This window comes from Pimephales promelas, chromosome 2 (assembly GCF_988280905.1).
Source record: "Pimephales promelas chromosome 2, fPimPro1.hap1.1, whole genome shotgun sequence".
In the NCBI taxonomy this organism is placed as follows: Eukaryota; Metazoa; Chordata; class Actinopteri; order Cypriniformes; family Leuciscidae; genus Pimephales; species Pimephales promelas.
The window spans coordinates 13,493,024-13,502,292 of NC_142770.1; the positions used below are offsets into that span (position 1 = coordinate 13,493,024).

The 9,269-nt window shown below is 41.4% G+C and overlaps 1 protein-coding gene across 2 annotated transcripts in view; it reads left to right on the plus strand.

Annotated features, from left to right (window-relative positions):
• The window catches only part of cpamd8 (C3 and PZP like alpha-2-macroglobulin domain containing 8), a 37,838-nt gene that overhangs the window by 10,433 nt on the left and 18,136 nt on the right, over positions 1-9,269 (plus strand). For both annotated transcript variants that reach the window (XM_039695046.2, XM_039695047.2), the window contains exons 15-27: positions 529-704; positions 847-996; positions 1,071-1,229; positions 1,320-1,462; positions 1,566-1,628; positions 2,200-2,431; positions 3,990-4,143; positions 5,044-5,183; positions 6,114-6,165; positions 6,285-6,583; positions 7,631-7,856; positions 7,958-8,134; positions 8,272-8,353. In XM_039695046.2, coding sequence (XP_039550980.2) covers positions 529-704; positions 847-996; positions 1,071-1,229; positions 1,320-1,462; positions 1,566-1,628; positions 2,200-2,431; positions 3,990-4,143; positions 5,044-5,183; positions 6,114-6,165; positions 6,285-6,583; positions 7,631-7,856; positions 7,958-8,134; positions 8,272-8,353 — 2,053 coding nt within the window. The remainder of the gene's footprint in view (positions 1-528; positions 705-846; positions 997-1,070; positions 1,230-1,319; positions 1,463-1,565; positions 1,629-2,199; positions 2,432-3,989; positions 4,144-5,043; positions 5,184-6,113; positions 6,166-6,284; positions 6,584-7,630; positions 7,857-7,957; positions 8,135-8,271; positions 8,354-9,269) is intronic.

Genomic DNA, 9,269 nt, shown 5'->3' on the forward strand with positions numbered 1-9,269 from the left:
TTTTGTCCTTAAAAATAAAATCAGTGTCTTTCTGTCACTTGTAAAGTTATGCATTGTATTTGATAACATTTTGTAATTGATTTTGGTCACTCTTTTTAAGATAATTTCATATCTAAAATTGTATTTATGAAATTATATATTATCAGTTTTGAATTTTCATTTTCATAAAGTTGAAATGAGAAACAAAAATATTCTGTTCACATGTGATTTTTACATTTATGTGACAACCATAGTTTTAGAAAAAATGATGTATATCATTTTCATTGTTTAAAACGATTTATTTCACCTTTTTTGATTTTCTTCATTTTTAACATATTGATAATTTTATAATGGACTGTTACTTCCATTTCTCTTACTTTCTGTTCTGTGTACTAAGAATTATGCTGCATATTTTCATAACAAAATGTTTTGGAACATGAATTAATCCATTAATGAAGCTTACTTATACCTCATAAAGGCACTATTGTTCCTCTTGTTTTTTTCCTCCCCATTTTTTTCTGTCCATCTTTATGTCCTCTGTCTGCCCAGACTCTGGTGTGTCCTCTTCTCAGGCGGAAACCGACAGCTGCGTGTCAGTTCTGCATTTCAATGTGACTCCTGCCATGGCCCCTCTCAGTCGCCTACTGGTCTACTATGTTCGGGAAAATGGAGAGGGTGTGAGTGACAGTCTGCAACTTCCTGTGCAGCCCCGCTTCGAAAATGAGGTGGGTTGAGTCGCTCACTAATTGTTATTCTGGCGTATAATTTATTAAAGGGACAGTTCACCCAAAAAAAAAAAAAAAATACAGTTCTGACCCTGTCATTATTTACCCACCCTCATATTGTTCCAAACTTCCTTGTCTTTAGGTCTCTTTGTCTTTGTCCACAAATGAGTCGATGCCAGGCAGTCCGGTCAGTCTGAAGGTCAGAGCAGAGAGTGGCTCATGTGTATGTGTAGCTTCTGTGGACAAAAGCATGTACCTTATCAAACCAGGCTTCCAGCTCACACCTGAGAAGGTCAGTCCTCATCTAAAGCTTCATATACCACCAATAGCTTGGAAGTTGTCTTAACTGGGTTTATTGGTTTGCAGGTGTTCAAGGAACTGGCTGACTTTGATGTATCTGATGCCTTTGGGATACCCAAAGATGAGGGACATTTTTGGTGGCCAGGCTTGTCGTCGCGAAGACGACGCTCCTCTGTGTTTCCATGGCACTGGGACATCACAAAAGATGCCCGTTTTGCTTTTACGGTGAGGACCTCACTGTCTCCACTTTATTAGAAAATATAAACCTCTAGTTTAGTTATCAATTGCTAATATGTCCATGGAATTGTGTTGTAGGAGACGGGGCTGGTGGTGATGACAGATATGGTGAGTCTCAATCACAGGCAGAGTGGAGGGATGTATACGGACGAGGCCGTGCCTGCTTTCCAACCGCACACCTCCACCCTGGTGGCAGCCATGCACTCCCGATCTGGGACACGGTACACATGCTCACAGTGTCTGAAATTATAAGGTTAATCTCACATTCCATTGTCTCTAAGTTCAGTAAGAGAATTGTCTCTTATGTCAGTGTGTGTTTTTCAGGGCAGAGAACCACAGACGTACATTCTTCCCGGAAACATGGATATGGCATTGCTTTAAAGTCAGGTAGTGAAATATTTCTTTGGTTAACTCGCATTTCTAGATTTTAGATGCATGCAGAAACATACTGAGTACATTACAGCTACAAAATGTGGGGTTAAAAAGACGTTGTTTTTTTTTTTAATTTTAGAGATTCATTATTTTGTTCAGCAAGGATTCTTTAAATTGATCAGTAACAGTAAATACATTTATAATGTTCCAATTCCAAATTACTTCTGTTTCAAATAAATGCTGGCATTTTAAGCTTTCTATTCATAAAAGAATAAATGGCTTCTGTTTATGTTCGTTGAAGACTAAATTCATATATCTGTTCATCATATAAAACAATCCAGTCTCTTCAAAAATCGACTAAACCGCACGATCTCTTTTTTTTACTTTTAATATTTTCAGATTAACTCGTTAAAAAGAGAGAGAGTGTCCAACCTAGGATGGTCTTAATGTAGGGTTTTTCAATTATAAGTTGCACTCTCCTCAGCATGCTTCTCTTTGAGAAGCCAACTGGTACGATACATGAGACCCACAGGATGATCATATAGACATATACATACTTTTTACTAATTTTAACTTTTATTTACAGCAGTGTTACTGGTGAGGCTGAGTTACGTTTAGATGTCCCCGATTCCATCACCACATGGGTGACGAGGGCTATTGGTCTGTCTGCGGAGAAGGGTCTGGGTCTGGCTCAGACTGCTGAACTGCGCACATTTAAGCCCTTCTTCATCGACTTCACCCTGCCGTACAGCGTTGTCCGTGGTGAACAAACCAAAGTCCCACTGACAGTCTATAACTACCTTCCTACATGTGCTGAGGTGTGTGTGGTTTTACACAGATTTTGTTAAAACTGATCAATATATGTCACAATCAGATAACAGAAAAAAGATGAACGTTTCATATTCCTTGTTTCCACCAAAAAAGAGCCCAGCAAACGGCGTCGTTACGTCACTGTGTACTTCGCCATTCGTCTTAGCTTTTCCCGTCGTGTTGTTGGTCTCAATAACCCCGCCCCCAGCCCTAGATGTAAGCATGACGTGGTAAAAGAACGGTTCTAGTCCAGCAAAGATTTGGTGCCGCTTCAGAACCAATTTTCCTGGCCAAGAACCGGTTCTTTGGCTGTCGAAACACAAATAACTGGTTCGCGTGTAGGCACCAACTCCGAACCGGCTCTCAAAATGCTTTGGTGGGGAAGGGGAATTGGGGCAAATAAGGAACCAATTGGCTTTAGAACCAATTTTCCTGGCCGAGAACCGGTTCTTTGGCTGTCGAAACACAAAGAACTGGTTCGCGAGTAGGCACCAACTCCAAACCGGCTCTCAAAATGCTTTGTTGGAAAAGGGGAATTGGGGCAAGTAAGGAACCAATTGGCTTTAGAACCAATTTTCCTGGCCGAGAACCGGTTCTTTGGCTGTCGAAACGCAAATAACCGGTTTGCGAGTAGGCACCAACTTCGAACCGGCTTTCAAAATGCTTTGGTGGGGAAAGGGAATTGGGGCAAATAAGGAACCAATTGGCTTTAGAACCAATTTTCCTGGCCGGGAACCGGTTCTTTGGCTGTCGAAACACAAATAACCGGTTTGCGAGTAGGCACCAACTCCGAACCGGCTCTCAAAATGCTTTGGTGGAAAAGGGGAATTGGGGCAAATAAGGAACCAATTGGCTTTAGAACCAATTTTCCAGGCTGAGAACCGGTTCTTTGGCTGTCGAAACACAAATAACTGGTTCGCGAGTAGGCACCAACTCCTAACCAGCTCTCAAAATGCTTTGGTGGAAAAGGGGAATTGGGGCAAATAAGGAACCAATTGGATTTAGAACCAATTTTCCTGGCCGAGAACCGGTTCTTTGGCTGTCGAAACACAAATAACTGGTTCGCGAGTAGGCACCAACTCCAAACGCTTTGGTGGAAAAGGGAAATTGGGGCAAATAAGGAACCACCCAACACAATCTAGCAACCATAAAACAACAACTCAGAACATCTTAGCAACTGATTAGCAACACTTTGGCATCATGGCAACAATTTTTGCACAGACAAGCACCTTTTACAAGACACTTCCATGACTTTGATACACTACCATTGTTCATGTCATGTGGATTCAAATATTATTTAGTATCAGCTTATTTTTGACTTGAGGTATGTGCAGAGAAAAGATTTGCAGCAGTTTTTGGCGCTGAGGGGTTTAGAGTTGAATCCTTGAGGAACGATGGGAGGCCATGAGTTAGGCAGCATGGAAAATGTGCAATGCACCTCAGAAATTCCCTAGAATCCTTTAGCAGCCGTTGGGAGTTCATGCTGTATTTTTGAAAATGCGGGCAGCATGTTTTTGTGTAATACGGAGAAACTCCATGACTTATTTTTACGCTCATTTTCCGTAGGTCCATGTGACAGTGTCAGTGCCCAAGGGGATCAAGTTTGTGGGTCACCCAGCGAAACACCATCTTACACGGAAAAAGTGTGTGGCGCCTGGGGAGGCCACGCCCACTTTTATAGTTCTGCTCTTTTCTGAACTTATATCCGCTAACATCACAGGTTAGTCCATTAAATACTTCAGCTATACCCCTACAGGTGGGTAAATCACTAACTAAAAATAAATCAGAACAACTACACAAGGTGCATCTTGGGATAATATTTTAAAATGGATTAAAGTAGTTAGCCTGTATGCTGGACATGTTTCTGCCTTCATATCGTGTGGGTTTGAAGCCCAAAGACATTTCGGATCATGAGAATCAAATTCGGTCACTTTTTCCTGGTAGTGTTTAAATCTTGGGTTTGCTACGTGTTAGACAAGAAGCGTGTATTTATTCTCACTGTAGTTTACAGAAGGTTTATTATTACAAGACATTGCAAACATTCTTTGGAATATTAATCAATCGTTGTCACATTCTGACTCTTTGGCTTGTTTCAGCCAGCAATTTTTTTAATGTAGTGCCATTTCAGCCTTAGCAAAGCACAGTTGCCAAATAAAACCTTTGTCATTGACTTATGTAATGACCTGTGCTGGAGAATAGCTGTTCTTTTTGGGCTATCAGATGAGGAAAAGTACATAAGGGCATAGTGGTGGGGGTCTTTTCCATCCATTTCTATGGTGTGTCAATGAATTTGTAGGTCAGTGCTAGCCAATGTCCTAGCCCCCCTGGCTCCAAGTCCTTCCTTCTCACTACACACATACAAAAGGGCTTTGCTGGCAAGCAGCCATTCTGCTGCAAAGCCATGTGTGTATCCTATTATCCACAGACCATCAGAGTCTCGGAAGACATTACGGGTTTATAAAAAAAAGGGAAGAAAGCATGCTGCCGGAAGTCTCACATGTGTGCACTTGTATATATTTGTGCATGTATACTTTTCCCCTCTAATGCACCCACAATGCAAATAAAGCATTTTCTTCATTGAGTCGTTCTCTGTCATTTCCCATATTTGTTTCCATGGCAGCTCGTGCCGTGGCCTACAGTGAGCCAAGTTGTTGCTCTGATGGGCTGCAGTCCAGCAAAGCTGGCAAAGTGGGTGAGGAACAGGAGGACAGGAGAAGCCCCGCAGGCATGGACTATGTTCGCAGGAGCGTGCTGGTAGAGGTGGGGACCCTGAGTCTTATTGTCGCTACATGTTGTGTTGCAAACAGGTGTTTTAGTGAGTGTTATATACCTCTTCTGGTACGTTTTGAATGTACTGATTGATTGGATGAGCACAGCATAATTTGCACTGGAGATCACTTATCTGGTTTTGCAGTGTTTCAGACCAGGGGTGCATTTCCCGAAAGCATTGTTAGCCAACTATGGTCGCAAGTTCCGTCGTTATCAGCATAGTTTAACGAGTCGGTGTTTCCCGAAACCATCGTTCCAACGAACATTCGCAAACAGCATCGCAAAGTTGTGTGGTTTGAACGACAGCTCTCAACCTGTCGTTAGAGGCATCGTTTCTATATTGCATGACATTTGGAGGTAATAAATCCTTATCTTGAGCAAAATAAGCAAGCTGACATTCAGTACAACCAGTGCCTTTTATTTAGAATACATAAAAATGGAATTTACGTCTTTTAGTTTGTCAAAAGATTTGAAGTAACGTCTTTGAAGAGTGTGCATGTGCGAACGTGCTCTACTATGTAAGAACGAGCCAAATATTGAGTCTGGTAATAAAGCAAAATAACTCAGAACAATTAGAAATAGTCCTCAGAAGACATGTTTGTAATTTATATTAAAAAATCTAGCGTTAATTGGATCTCAAACAGTTTCATTAAAAGTAGTTATTATTCCACCATGTGCGAAACCAACGTGGTTGAACGATAATTTGCGACAGTGGGTTTCGGGAAACAGTCGCGACTAGCTAGTTGATTTTTACAATGATGCATCGTACTATGGTAGTGAAGCCACGAACTAAGTCGTTGTAGGGAAACGCACCCCTGAATATGTGAGCGGTACAAAGTTTAAAAAGAAGTGTGCCGAGGAGTTATGTGATTTTTTTTTTGTATTTTGCTTAAATATCCCTTTCTTTTTGTTTTTCCGTAGCCTGAAGGTTTACCTAGAGAATACACGTATAGCGTCTTTTTCTGCCCAAACGGTAATCAAGTGTTTTGTGTTCTTTATTAATTCTTTAATTTGTTCACACTGATAGTATTAGTAGCTTGCTTCAAAAATGGGAAATTTATTCTCCAATATTTCTACCCTCACATTTCGCAGAACGCATCCACATCTCCACACCCAACAAGTACGAGTATCAATACGTGAAGAAGCCAGCCAAAGTTGCACACGTTCAAGTGGCCATTAAAAGCCATAATGACGCCCACATTGCCCTCTCACCAAGCGCACATGACACTACGGAAATGGTGGAGATTGTGCTGGGTGGAAGGCAAAACTCACGCTCCTGGATCTCACAGGGTAAGATGGGAGAGCCTGTAGCCAGCACCCCAACACCAGCAATCCTATCCTGGGATGAATTCCGAAGCTTTTGGATCAGCTGGAGAGGTGGGGGGGTGCAGGTAAGTTGAAAGAATTATAAGTTGCAGTTTTTGATTTGATGGCTACCATATAGAGGGTAGTTCAGGATGCGACTTTAGGTCAAATTTTAGGAGGTTATAAGCATATTTACAAATTACCCTATTTTATGACCACAAGGGGTCGCTTCCTTTAAGTTGACCAAGTATGTTCAGATCATGGCGATAGTGGCTCTTACCAAGTTTCGCTTTGGTACAAAAAAGTTTAGGACCATTACACACTTCCAGCTGACTTTGTTAGAACATAATTCAGTAACAGTTATGATTATCATAAATCAATTTTGTTAGGCTTGTTCATTTGGTAAATTTGGCCAATTTTAGCTTGTTACTAAAAAAGTACACCATTTTCAGAACCGCTTCGCTACTGTCTTGGAGAATTATAAAATGTAGTTTGTTTTGTTGAGCTCCATAGCACTGCATACTAATGAGGTCATATTCTACTGGCTAATGTCACTGCAAAGACACTGTGATTTATGACCACTGCCTAGCACTGGCACAAAAAGATTCAGATCCGACACTGAAGTACTTGCTCATAGCAGGGGCTATATTTGTTTTGATATTGTGAACTTTTTCATTGTAGCATAGGTCGTATTCCATTTTAGATGGTCTAACATTTAATGACAAACTCTTTTCAATACCAAGGTCTGTTTATGGGAGATTCCAAACTATGTAGTCTTAATGTGATGTGGTTGGCTATTGCCAAGGCTTGGCAATTGTTTTTTATGAGCTCCCTGTGCCTGTTTAATGCAGTGTTCATCAAACTGCTTTTTGAGTAGAACTTAATTGGTTTCCATGTTATTATTGAATTTAAAGTGTAGTCATACTTGATTAGTTTCCTCTGAATGAATGCATACAAATCTCCACCACGTCATGCGCAGTTCAGATCAGTTCATTGTGTTGCCAGGATGTTTCCGAAAGCTAGCTGGTGACCAAAACCCCTTTGAAACTATCGAAAAAAGACCATAACAAGTTGGCCTAGGTTGGTGATCAGCTAATAACTATAGTCTGGTTACATAATCTTTCTTGTAATAGGTTGGCCATGGCCTAGAGCCCTCCAGTGAGACCCTGATCATGCAGTGGGCCGGACCACTCCCTGCTCATGTGCGGCATATTGGCTTCTCCACTGGCTGGGGTTCCGTAGGTGAGTTTAGGATCTGGCGCAAAGAAGATGCAGATGAGAACCACAATGAGGCTTTCACCCTAGGAGTCCCACACAACGTGGTGCCAGGCTCAGAGCGAGCCACCGCCGCCATGATTGGTGAGGATGAATTCTTACATAACAAAACACACCAAAACTTCACATTAAAGTTTGTTAGGTGGCATGTATAATTACTGTAGTGACAATCTTTTGTGTCCTAGGTGATGTCATGGGGCCCACCCTCAATAACCTTGACAAGCTCCTCCGACTTCCCTTTGGTTGTGGGGAGCAGAACATGATCCACTTTGCTCCCAATGTCTTTGTGCTCAAGTACCTTCAGAAAACCCATCAGCTTAGCCCAGAGGTGGAAGCAGAGGCCACTGACTACCTACTGCAAGGTACAAGGCAGAACATGCCTTCATTCTTAAATGCGTCTTCTTGATTGTTAATCATCTGAAGAATTATTTAAAAGTGATTGAAGATCTGTGCAAACGCAGTGCAAACAATGCCTTGGGTCTTCCAATGTACCTGGCAGGTTATCAGAGGCAACTGACATACAAGAGGCAGGATGGTTCCTACAGTGCCTTTGGGGAAAGAGATTCCTCCGGAAGCATGTGGTAAGCCTAAGTCTATACATGCCATGTCTGCTAAGAAGTTGGTTCTAGTATGTCCTTTATTTAACCCCTCATCTCAAGTATTCCATGTTTTATTATTTTTTCATATATTGACACCATGCTACTCTGATTTATGGAAAGCTAAACCTCAGATTGAACGTATGTGATGTTTGTGTTCCCTAAAAACGCAAAGACATGCATTGTCCAAAAATTGAAGTGATTCATTTAAGAATGGTTGTCATACTTTTAATAGAGCCATGGGTTGTAAAACTTCGAGCTGACTGTACCCTGGAGCCTTATTAACAAACTACTAATAAGCTCCCGGAGTACAGATTTATTGGTTGTTTTGGGGGATTTCTTCCCGTGGTCTAGAACAGCCTTAATTAACCATGCCCTCTGTGAGGTCAAAACCCCCTACCCCCACTATATTGCCTACAACACCGTCGGACACACAGGAGCCCGGGTTACAGGAAAATTAAGTTAGCCTTAGCTATTGGATTCACTAAAAGTAGGGCACATGCCTAATACCTGTACCCCTTTTTTCTTGTATAAACTTGCATGACTACTAGTCAACTAGTCCATTTTAACTAGTCATCTAAAAACGCACTTGACTGGCCTAATGCTTATATTGTAAATTACCCACCATATTCCTTGTAACCACAGCAGTTTTAGCTGTTTTTGGAAAATTCAATTATGCATTGACATAGCATGTGTGAGTGGAGAAAATGTCCATGCAGGTGAGAAAGAAATTTAGGTAAGAATGAATTGAGAAACCCTGACACCACTGAGAGTTCTGCATTAACTAGTTGATTTGATGGGGGATTCCATTTTAAAGCTGTTGGGACATGATCCAATGGGAATGTCAAAGCCTCTCTAAGATTGTGCATTCGTCTGAGACTGTTTACCAGTCCACAACAAC